The sequence below is a fragment of the Salvelinus namaycush genome, chromosome 9, assembly GCF_016432855.1.
Source record: "Salvelinus namaycush isolate Seneca chromosome 9, SaNama_1.0, whole genome shotgun sequence".
Lineage (NCBI taxonomy): Eukaryota > Metazoa > Chordata > Actinopteri > Salmoniformes > Salmonidae > Salvelinus > Salvelinus namaycush.
This window is the reverse complement of record NC_052315.1, coordinates 22266411-22278774: the sequence shown is the minus strand read 5'-3', so window position 1 is coordinate 22278774 and position 12364 is coordinate 22266411. Positions and strand designations below refer to the sequence as shown.

The 12364-nt window shown below is 43.5% G+C and overlaps 1 protein-coding gene across 1 annotated transcript in view; it reads left to right on the top strand.

Annotated features, from left to right (window-relative positions):
- Positions 1-6268, top strand: part of LOC120053195 (large neutral amino acids transporter small subunit 1-like) — a 33699-nt gene extending 27431 nt beyond the window's left edge. The window contains exons 9-10 of the mRNA XM_039000354.1: positions 5924-6101; positions 6213-6268. Coding sequence (XP_038856282.1) covers positions 5924-6101; positions 6213-6268 — 234 coding nt within the window. The remainder of the gene's footprint in view (positions 1-5923; positions 6102-6212) is intronic.
- Positions 6269-12364: the final 6096 nt, after the last annotated feature.

Genomic DNA, 12364 nt, shown 5'->3' with positions numbered 1-12364 from the left:
CGAAACACACAGCCAGGGCAACTAAGGAGTGGCTCCGTAAGAAGCATCTCAAGGTCCTGGAGTGGCCTAGCCAGTCTCCAGACCTGAACCCAATAGAATATCTTTGGAGGGAGCTGAAAGTCCGTATTGCCCAGCGACAGCCCCGAAACCTGAAGGATCTGGAGAAGGTCTGTATGGAGGAGTGGGCCAAAATCCCTGCTGCAGTGTGTGCAAACCTGGTCAAGAACTACAGGAAACGTATGATCTCTGTAATTGCAAACAAAGGTTTCTGTACCAAATATTAAGTTCTGCTTTTCTGATGTATCAAATACTTATGTCATGCAATAAAATGCAAATTAATTACTTAAAAATCATACAATGTGATTTTCGTTTTAGATTCCGTCTCTCACAGTTGAAGTGTACCTATGATAAAAATGACAGACCTCTACATGCTTTGTAAGTAGGAAAACCTGCAAAATCGGCAGTGTATCAAATACTTGTTCTCCCCACTGTACCTGCGTACTTCATTTTTCGTGTTCGAGTAGGCTATCCAACCTCATTTTCAAAGACACGCCCGCTCCTTCAAACTATTCAATCTTCCGATAATGCCATAACAATTGCAATTCGATTTTTTTTTTTATCTGCCTTGAACATAGGCAACGATACAATTGACAGGGGCCTAGTATTTTGTATAGATGTGCAAATGTTATGCGCAAAGACATTTACGCCTTTTTGTGCACAGTGCCATGGAACGAGATAAGCGATTTGTGATATCATGCATCTGACCCGATCCTATTTCAAAATATTGTTGTTGGTTTACATTTTTTTTGTTGTTTAATTTTATTTAAACTAACTTATTAGAAAGATTCACCGTCCATGGGTTTTTGGTGAGTATGTACATGGCTCGAATGCAATGCAATTTCGTCTGCTATTTCTGGAGAAGTGCAAATATGGTAACTTCGTACTGAATCTTTATCCAGCTTCTTTGAAAAGTTTGGATCTGGGCAAAATTCTCTAAATTGCCTTATCTTATTTCTAAGTTGCCCCTGTATCTCACGGGGAGCAATTATGGTGCCTGTAACTGTATATAGACATAGCTTATTTAAAACCGGTTTTACATTTTTAGAATATAGAATTATTCATACCTTATCAATAGCCAAGTGAATTTAATCTGATTATTGACTACGTTTTGCATGTCCATGTCTGCAATTTACAGTAGGTCTAGTCCCTATATACACACAATGCCGTCGGGGGTACGCCAAATAAAAATTCTTTACATTTTCAAACAGTCCATTTATATTTTCCAACAGGGCTATACATTTGGGTGAGGTTTTTTTCTCGCCTTAGTAGCCTCATTTCACTATCCAAAATAAAATGAAACCATCTAGTTTTCAGCAAAATAACAACCCAATGTCAAATACAGGTAGCCTAGTCAAATAATTAACATCCAATCACATTAACCGTTACTCTCTCGTGGGAATTCCAGTAACGGTCCAAATGTAGCAAAATGTAGCTGCTGCTCATTCCGTTTGCTCGAAAATTGATTAATGGTTAAAAAAAATTAAGGCCCGCATCCATAGAGACACATACCAGCTCTACTGGTAGTACTGCTACTACCAGCAGTACTACACCTGCACCTGTCGACGACGCAAGTTGTTCTGCTTCCACAAGCACATCCAATGCTAGCATCAGTAATTCTACATTTGTTGTTAACCCAGCTACCATGGACACGGATAGTTGTGAATCTGCTGCAGCTGAAGAGCTACTGCCCCCTTACCCGGGAAAGCACCGAGCAACAGACAGGGACGTTGGGGAGCTACTGCCCCCTTACCCGGGAAAGCACCGAGCAACAGACAGGGATGTTGGGGAGCTACTGCCCCCTTACCCGGGAAAGCACCGAGCAACAGACAGGGACGTTGGGGAGCTACTGCCCCCTTACCCGGGAAAGCACCGAGCAACAGACAGGGACGTTGGAAAGCACCGAGCAACAGACAGGGACGTTGGAAAGCACCGAGCAACAGACAGGGACGTTGGAAAGCACCGAGCAACAGACAGGGACGTTGGAAAGCACCGAGCAACAGACAGGGACGTTGGAAAGCACCGAGCAACAGACAGGGACGTTGGAAAGCACCGAGCAACAGACAGGGACGTTGGAAAGCACCGAGCAACAGACAGGGACGTTGGAAAGCACCGAGCAACAGACAGGGACGTTGGAAAGCACCGAGCAACAGACAGGGACGTTGGAAAGCACCGAGCGACAGACAGGGACGTTGGAAAGCACCGAACGACAGACAGGGACGTTGGAAAGCACCGAACGACAGACAGGGACGTTGGAAAGCACCGAACGACAGACAGGGACGTTGGAAAGCACCGAACGACAGACAGGGACGTTGGAAAGCACCGAGCGACAGACAGGGACGTTGGAAAGCACCGAGCGACAGACAGGGACGTTGGAAAGCACCGAACGACAGACAGGGACGTTGGAAAGCACCGAACGACAGACAGGGACGTTGGAAAGCACCGAACGACAGACAGGGACGTTGGAAAGCACCGAGCGACAGACAGGGACGTTGGAAAGCACCGAGCGACAGACAGGGACGTTGGAAAGCACCGAACAACAGACAGGGACGTTGGACCATCGAAGAGGCACAAATATGATGAACTACATTGATTTGGGGTTCACTTATATTGGGAGTAGTGCCTTTCCTCAGCCACAGTGTGTTATATGTGTAAAAATACGATCTCACAACTCGATGGAACCTTCATTCATGTGCAGACATTTTGAAACAAAACATGCCAATTTGAAAAATAAGAATTAAGATGATTTTTGCGTAGTAAGATGTATAAAAGCAACAGATACTATTAATAAAAGTGGTCTAGAAGCGTCTTATATGGTGAGCTACCGAGTGGCTAGGACAGGCAAGCCCCATGCTATTGTGGAGGACTTAATTCTTCCTGCTGCCGCGGATATGGCTGGGACAATGCTGGGGGGGAAAGGCACAAAAAACTGTACAGACTGCCTTCATCAAATAACACTGTTTCACAATGCATCAGTGACATGGCAGGAGATGTTTTGAAACAATTACTGCTTCGCATACAAGCCAGTGAGTTCTATGCATTACAGCTGAATGAGTCAACAGACGTGGCGGGCCTGGCTCAGCTCCTGGTATATGTCCGCTACGTTTATAGGGGGTCAATTAAGGAAGACATCCTCTTCTGCAAACCACTGGAAATCAGGACAACAGGAGAATATATTTTTAAAGTACTGGACAGCTTTGTGACATCAAATGGACTTTGAGATGTGTTGGTATCTGTACTGATGGCGCAAAAGCCATGACAGGGAGACATAGTGGAGTGGTAATGTGCGTGCAAGCAGTTGCTCCCGACGCCACTTGGGTACACTGCAGCATCCACCGAGAGGCTCTTGCTGCCAAGGGAATGCCTGACAGCTTGAAAGACGTTTTGGACACTACAGTGAAAATGTCTAAATTTGTTAAAGCATGCAATGATATAGGCAGCGACCATGTAACACTTTACAACATACCGAAGTGCGGTGGTTATCAAGGGGCAAAGTATTGACACGTTTTTTTGAATTGAGAGACGAGCTTAAAGTTTTATTTACTGACCATCATTTTCACTTGTCTGACCACTTGCATGATGACAGGTTTCTCACACGACTGACCTGTCTGGGTGATGTTTTTTCTCGCCTAAATGATCTGAGTCTAGGATGACAGGGACTCTACGCAACTATATTCAATGTGCGGGACAAAATTGAGGCTGTGATTAAGAAGTCTGCATTAACAAGGACAACACACAGGTCTTTCCATCATTGTATGATTTTTTGTGTGTAAATGAACTCAAGCTTATGGACAATGTCAAATGTGATATAGCGAAGCACCTGTGTGAGTTGAGTGCGCAATTACACAGGTACTTCCCGAAACGGATGACACAAACAAATGGATTCTTTATCCCTTTCATGCCCTGCCTCCAGTCCACTTACCGATATCTGAACAAGAGAGCCTCATCGAACTTGCAACAAGCGGTTCTGTGAAAATGGAATTTAATCAGAAGCCACTGCCAGATTTCTGGATTGGGCTGCGCTCCGAGTATCCTGCCTTGGCAAATCGTGCTGTTAAGACACTGATGCCCTTTGCAACCACGTAGCTATGTGAGAGTGGATTATCGGCCTTCAATAGCATGAAAACTGAATACAGGCACAGACTGTGCGTGGAAAAAGACAGACTTTTACCAATACAACCCAACATTGCAGAGTTATGTGCATCCTTTCAAGCACACCCTTCTCGTTAACTTGTGGTGAGTTATTCACAATGTTTGATGAACAAATAAGGTTTTCTATGTAAGATGGTTAAATAAAGAGCAAAACTATTGATTATTATTATATTATTTGTTCCCTAGTTCTATAAGAGCTCTTTGTCACTTCCCACTAGCTGGGTTGTGACACAAACCCACACTCATTCTTATGTTTAATAAATGTATCGTATGACCCTGGTGCGAGAGGGGGTACGCAGCTGGAGGTTGAATGTTTTGTAGAGCTATAAAAAGTTTGGGAACCAATGCTCTAGCCTATGTTTAACAATGTATTTCCAAATGGAAGCAATTCAATTAGAAAAATGTAGACTGCAAAAATGTTCAACATATTTAGCAAATATGGGGCAGGCTATTTAACGGACTAAGCTATAGCAGAATAATATTCGTAAATACATTACTTGAAGCAACCACATATTTAGCCATGGAGCACGCTCCGATTGGCCAGTGAGGGGCCATGCGTCGACACACCCACAACTTGTTTATTCATCAAAACCTACAGCGCGACTGCCAACAGTAAGATTTACCATTGCAAGGGAAGGGGGATGCCTAGTCAGTTGCACATCTGAATTCATTCAACCAAAATGTGTCTTCCGCATTTAACCCAACCCCTCCGAATCAGAGCAGTGCGGGGGGCTGCCTTAATCGATGTCCATGTCATCGACACCCAATAGAGCCCAGAGAGAGAGAGGGAGGACGATAGAAGAAAGAAAAGAAGGAGCTTGAACTGGTTACTTGGCGGCGTAGATCGCAGTGTGACCTGCCATTGGCATGAGCTGCTGGCTAGAGAAGGTAGAGCAGCATGTGCACTGACAGTCGCCCTAGGACTGTTGGACACACAGAGACCCTTTGTGTGACTGTGGGTCCTCTGCCTGCCCCCAAAATGGACCTATAATGGCCTGAACCCATCTGTCTGGTTGACATGGCGATGTGTTAATGAGAGGAGTGGCCGAGAGGCAGTGAAGTGAAAGAGGCCAGCGCTGCACAGTTCAGATCTCTCTCGATCTCTATCACAGATAAATCTGTCCTGTGTGTTTGTGTTGGGACTGGGTTTGGGACAGATGACCCTACAGTGGCTCTGTGCCACAATAAAGGAGGGGCTGGAGGGGTTTTCCAACATTGACCATTCAACTCTCTGCCTTTGAATATCTCACTCTCATATACCCGCTTGCTGGTACTCATTTAGTTAGTTAGCCTCTGAAAATGTCAGTTATTGGTCCAATGCTCCACATTCAGCTGGATGTGAGTCAGTGTTCTGATCGGAGTTTGACTATAGTGCACAAACACTCCCCTTCCCTCTCTACTCAGCATTTCACATCTAACCCTCCTCAGAGTTTTAACCTTTAGCATTTACCTCAGTAAGACTGATGAGAGAAGCCCATTTGCTATATATTATCTTCTACTTTTAAAATATTGTATTTTAAATATTCTATTTAGTAGATGAAGATGCTTTGCGAATTACTGTCATACAATTTCACAATATTTTCCTATTTTAATTCCCTCAAGATGGGTTTAGTTTGAATCCAGTCATTCTCTGTGTGTTTTGTTAACGGTAGTGTCAGTGTGTCTGTCTGTCCTGGTTTATTTATTCAGTGTCACATTTAAATGTTTCCCCCAGGTGAATATCCTGCTGCCTATCAGCTTTGTCCTGGCTTGTATGTTCCTTATCGTGGTGTCCATCTGGAAAACACCTGTGGAGTGTGCCATTGGCTTTGGCATCATTGCCACTGGAGTGCCAGTCTACTACATTGGCGTTTGGTGGCAAAACAAGCCCAAATGGCTCCTTCAGTTTATCTGTAAGTTTCCGTTATGAATTGCTTCAATGCACTCTCTGGACCTATCTGCATGATTGTAGTCTGTTTCTGATTATACAGTGATTGTGACTTACGGTGTGTTTCTCTCTCCAGTCTCTTCCACGGCGCTTTGCCAGAAGCTGATTGGGGTGGTACCACAGGAATCCTGAAGAGGAGCTAAAGCGACGAAGCCCCTCGACATACAACCCCAGTGACCACTTTTCTACCCCTCACCCCTGGAGGCACCTGCTCCCAGTCTACACCCTCACTCAGCCCCCATCAATGTTTTTAGGTCTAATCATTCCTTCTGATCTCCTAGTGTTCTAGTGCAGGAGAGCCATGCTGCTAGACTGCTGTGCCCAGCACGGTCCCCCTCCACCCTGCTCATACTGTAGCTGTTGGGGTACCTTCAGACAGGTTTTCACTGCAAACGTTGTTTCGTTCTTCTTGATTTAGTTGATTTTGTATTTTTGAATGTCTTTCTACCGAACCACGGCTCACAAGTGTTGTATTTATGAGGATTATGTTACTTCTGTTTGCAGAGAAATGTCCTCTCGTTCAAACTATTCTTTTACTGAAGGTTTGGCATCCCTGTGTTCATGTAGTTGCAATCTGTGCTTTCAGTCAATTGTGATAGACATGTGTGGCCTGGCTTGGTGCTACTTCCTGGTAGGCCAAAGCTAGAATTGTTGTTCAGATTTCCAAGGTAGACTCACTGTTTCACAGTAGTTCTGCCATTTACCCAGTTAGTGAGTCAACTGCTTCCCAGAAGGGCGTCATGTCTGTTTGTTGCCATGGCTTCTATTTCAGCAGCTTACAGGCTGTTGAACGCAGACATTATGTGTTGTAGTCTGGGTGTTTGTTTTTTTGTATGATTTTGTTTTCAGCTTTTTTGGGGAAAGGTTTAATGTATCTGTAAAGGATAGTGAAATATACATTTGATTATACTAGTGCCTCTGATAAAGCCAAGGCTATTCAGTTCCCTGACTACAGACACACTTGAACTCATCTGACCCCAGAGAAGCTGACGACTGAGGGTAGACAGGGAAATGGATGTGTAACAGTGACTGGAGCGTCAGTGTTATAATTCTTATATGATAGCACCCCTCCCCATCTACGGCAGAATAGACTGGCTCACTGCACCATCTTGTAAATCCCTGCTTTGGCTGTTATTTTTTAAATCTTTGTAGATATGAATTTCTACTTTCATGAGGTAGATGCAGTGGAGCTTTTTTTTAATGCTGTCAATTAACTTTTTTTTGTATATCCAAGGACGTCTTAGTTTCCCGTGAGATTTCTGGTTCACAAATAGACCATGCGTGGGACATAATTATTATAATTATAGTTATTTTTACAACTATTCCGAGTATACAAATTACAGAGATCCTTTTGCTTGTGTGTAGATTTGTCATTAAATCACCAGTAGCCTTCCGACTGTACCATGTCTTACCTCAGTGGACCTATAGTATCACAGGAATATAATATAGCTGGTTGTAAATCTTACAAATATAACATCATGTTTTTTTTAATGCTGATGTAATACAAACTTGTGAACATAATAGTTGCCTGCTTGAGCTCAATCCAGACTACATACATTACGAGCAAGGATTTAATTTGTTCTTAGATCACAATGATCTTGTGGGTATCATCAGATGCACATGGGTATTGTTGCTATTAACTACTGTTATGTCGAAGAGTTTTAAAACAGGACAGGTTGTAACAAAGGCCCCCAATAGGAGCACTGATGTCACAGTGACTACTTTTTACCTGTGACAAGTCTGGCTAATAACCTCAGAATTTTGGGTTAGAATGGGCTATTGTGGGTGTGTATATGTCTTAGAATAGGGTCACAGCTGTAAAGATGATTTCATTGTTTTAGGGTTTCTGTGCTTGTGTGTGTCTACTGTACGTTGTCACTACTGTCAGCAACTATCAACTTCATAAAATGATTTCCACATTTAAGTGTGATGATGAGATTTGTGCGGTAAAGGTTTAATGAGGTATGGACCATGGTGTGGTTTCCCCGTCAAAAAGTGGGTAGGCAGGCAGGGCATAGCAGAGCAAAGGTTAAAAACACAGTCTTTGGATACAGATGCCTCAGAGGGTGGGACAGGGGAGACGTAGGACTGGAGGTGGATGGTTGACGAGATTATTAATTCATTGTTATTCTTATTTTTTTGCTGAAAAAAACTGTTCAGCGTACTGTATTAACAAAAATCATCCTGCAGAAGCTTGTCCAGACCTGTTTATTTGAATGTGTTCCTCCACATTGTAGCACAGTAAAGCTTGGTAAAGCCAATGACATGTGTTGTGCTATAGACCACGTGGTCACTGTGGTAACCATACAGCTCATAAGTCTGACCTCCCATTGGTTTCCTGGAGGATGTGTCATTGTATGTAGAACAGCAGAATAGCTTGCTAACACTCCAGCCATCAGAAGATGTTAACTAATTTAAATAATACTGTAGAAGGTTTTATTTATTTATTGTAGGAACTGTTAGTCCCCACATTTTTTACAGGGCATTTGTGAAAGTGCTTTATGAATAAATCCAGTTTTTTTCCCAAACATGTATGTATTCTCAATTTTTTTTGTCTCCTTTATTCTGTGTTCTTATCTTGTTAATAAAATATGTTTCAATGCGATCCTCTTTGTAACTGATTTTTTAAATGCATTTGTCCAGACTACTTGTCTGGACAAACCCACTGGGCACAAACATCCGTTCAACATCTAGTTTTGTAGAGTTGTCAACTAACGTGACTTCAACTTCAAATCAACAAAAATATAAACCATGTCATTGGATTTAAGTTTAAAGTTGGGTAAAAAACTTTGATTCAATGTCGTCACATTGTATTTTTTTGTTAAAGTGACATGGAAACAGCATTGATTAAAATCTAATTTAAAATTTTATTTCTCACATGCGCCAAATACAACAGGTGAAACACTTACAAGCCCTTAACCAACAATGCAGTTTTAAGAAAATAGAGTTAAGAAAATATTTACTAAATAAACTAAATAAAAAATAAAATAAAAAGTAACACAATAAAATAACAATGAGGCTATATACAGGGGGTACCAGTACCGAGTCTGTGTGGGGGTACAGGTTATTCGAAGTAATTTGTACATGTAGGTAGGTGTAAAGTGACTATGCATAGATAATAAACAGCGAGTAGCAGCAATGTAAAAACAAGAGGGGGGGGGGGGGGGGGGTCAATGCAAATAGTCTGGGTGGCCATGTGATTAATTGTTCAGCAGTCTTATGGCTTGGGGGTCGAAGCTTTAAGGAGCTTTTGGACCTAGACTTGGTGCTCCAGTACCACTTACCGTGCAATAGCAGAGAGAACAGTCTATGACTTGGGTGACTGGAGTCGTTTACATTTTTTTGGGCCTTCCTCTGACACCATCTAGTATATAGGTCCTTGATGGCAGGAAGCTTGGCCCCTTGATGTACTACCCTGTGTAGCGCCTTACGGATCGGATGCCGAGCAGTTGCCATACCAGGCGGTGATGCAACTGTTCTGGATGCTCTCGATGGTGCAGCTGTAGAACCTTTTGAGGATCTGGGGACCCATGCCAAATCTTTTCAGTCTCTCTTCACAACTTTCTTGATGTGTTTAGACCATGATAGTTTGTTGGTGATGTGGACACCGAGGAACTTGAAACTCTCAACCCGCTCCACTACAGCCCCGTTGATGTGAATCTGGGCGTGTTTGTCCCTCGTTTTCATCCCTCGCACCACACGTGTCCCTCGCACCACGCGTGTTCGTCCCTCGCACCACACGGCGAGGTCGCTGACCTCCTCCCTATAGGCTGTCTCATCATCGTCGGTGATCAGGCCTACCACCGTTGTGTCGTCAGCAAACTTAATGATGTTGCTGGAGTCGTGCTTTGCCACGCAGTCGTGGGTGAACAGGGAGTACAGGAGGGGGCTAAACACGTGCCCCTGAGGTTCCCCCGTGTTAAGGATCAGCGTGGCAGATGTGTTGTTGCCTACCCTTACCACCTGGGGGGCGGCCCGTCAAGAAGACCAGGATCCAGTTGCAGAGGGAGGTGTTTAGTCCCAGGGTCCTTAGCTTAGTGATGAGCTTTGTGGGCACTATGGTGTTGAACACTGAGCTGTAGTCAATGAACAGCATTCTCACGTAAGTGTACCTTTTGTTCAGGTGGGAAAGGGAAGTGTTGAGCGCAATAGAGATTGCGTCATCTGTTGGGGCGGTATGCAAATTGGAGTGGTTCTAGCGTTTCTGGGATGATGGTATTGATGTGAGCCATGACCAGACTTTCAAAGCACTTCATGGCTACAGACCTGAGTGCTACGGGTAGGTAGTCATTTAGGCAGGGTACCTTGGTGTTCCTGGGCACAGGGACTATGGTGGTCTATTTGAAACATTTAGGTATTACAGACTCGGCCAGGGACAGGTTGAAAAGGTCAGTGAAATCTCTTGCCAGTTGGTCAGCGCTTGCTCGGAGTACACGTCCTGGTAATCCATCTGGCCCTGTGGCCTATGTTGACCTGTTTAAAGGTCTGGCTCACATCAGCTACGGCGAGCGTGATCACACAGTCGTCAGGAACAGCTGGTACTCTTATGCATGCTTCAGTGTTGCTTGCCTCTATGTGTGCATAGAAGTAATTGAGCTCGTCTGGTAGGCTTATGTCACTGGGCAGCTCGCGGCTGGGCTTCCCTTTGTAGTCTGTAATAGTTTGCAAGTCCTGCCACATCCGACGAGTGTCGTAGCCTCTGTAGTAGGATTCAGTCTTAGTCCTGTATTTATGCTTTGCCTGTTTGATGGTTCGTCTGAAGGCATAGCGGGATTTCCTATAAGCGTTTGGGTTAGAGTCCCGCTCCTTGAAATCGGCAGGTCTACCATTTAGCTCAGTGCGGATGTTGCCTGTAATCCATGGATAGACTAAGAGTTGGTAACAACAATTGTAACAAGGCACACCTGGCCTTGCCACCTTGTTCAACTACTTAAGATATTGGCTGGAATCTAGGTTATGCCTTTAGAAATCGAAAGAATGAACAACTAAGGAAGATTCTTTTCACCTCTCTCATTGACTACCCAAACCCTGGCCTGGTCTGTCGAGTCTGCTTCGCGAACCGTTCCCAGAAATATCGCAATGTTGGGCCTCTAGGTTTAGAAACTCTGTGACCCAGCGTTCTTTTGCCTTATTATTCTTTTGATTTGAATGTGAAAACATAGAATGTCAGTAGTGAACAAAAAGGTTAATTAAAATGTTTCATTTTTTGGACAATATTTTAGAAGGTTGAGGTCATCAGGTGACATCACACAGACCTCTCACCTCTCACACTCTCCTCTGCAGCCAAATTACAATAACTACAGTAATTGCACAATCCTTGTTCCAATTGTCCAATAACTGATACAGCTAAAACCCTATCAGCATGTAATTCCATAGTAACAACTATGCAACTACTATGTTATTACTGTGATACATAGTAATAGAGGAAACTTTCCATATACAAAAAAAATTGGGTTTAGATCAGCTTTAATATTGCAGTTGAAGTCGGAAGTTTACATACACCTTAGCCAAATACATTTAAACTCAGTTTTTCACAATTACTGACATTTGATCCTAGTTAAAATGTCCTGTCTTCAGTCAGTTATGATCACCACTTTATGTTAAGATTAAGAATGTGAAATGACAGAATAATAGTAAAGTGATTTATTTCAGCTTTTATTTCTTTCATCACATTCCCAGTGGGTCAGAAGTTCACAAACACTCAATTAGTATTTGGTAGCATTGCCTTTAAATTGTTTAACTTGTGTCAAACATTTTGAGTAGCCTTCCACAAGCTTCCCACAATAAGTTGGGTGAATTTTGGCCCATTCCTCCTGACAGAGCTGGTGTAACTGAGTCAGGTTTGTAGGCCTCCTTGCTCGCACACACTTTTTCAGGTCTGCCCACAAATTTTCGATAGGATTGAGGTCAGGGCTTTGTGATGGCAAATCCAATACCTCGACTTTGTTGTCCTTAAGCCATTTTGCCACAACTTTGGAAGCATGCTTGGGGTCCTTGTCCGTTTGGAAGACCAATTTGCGACCCAAGCTTTAACTTCCTGACTGATGTCTTGATGTTGCTTCAATATATCCACATAATTTTCCTCCCTCATGATGCCATGTATTTTGTGAAGTGCACCAGTCCCTCCTGCAACAAAGCACCCCCACAACATGATGCTGCCACCCCCGTGCTTCACGGTTGGGATGGTGTTCTTCGGCTTACAAGGCTCCCCCTTTTTCCTCCAAACAT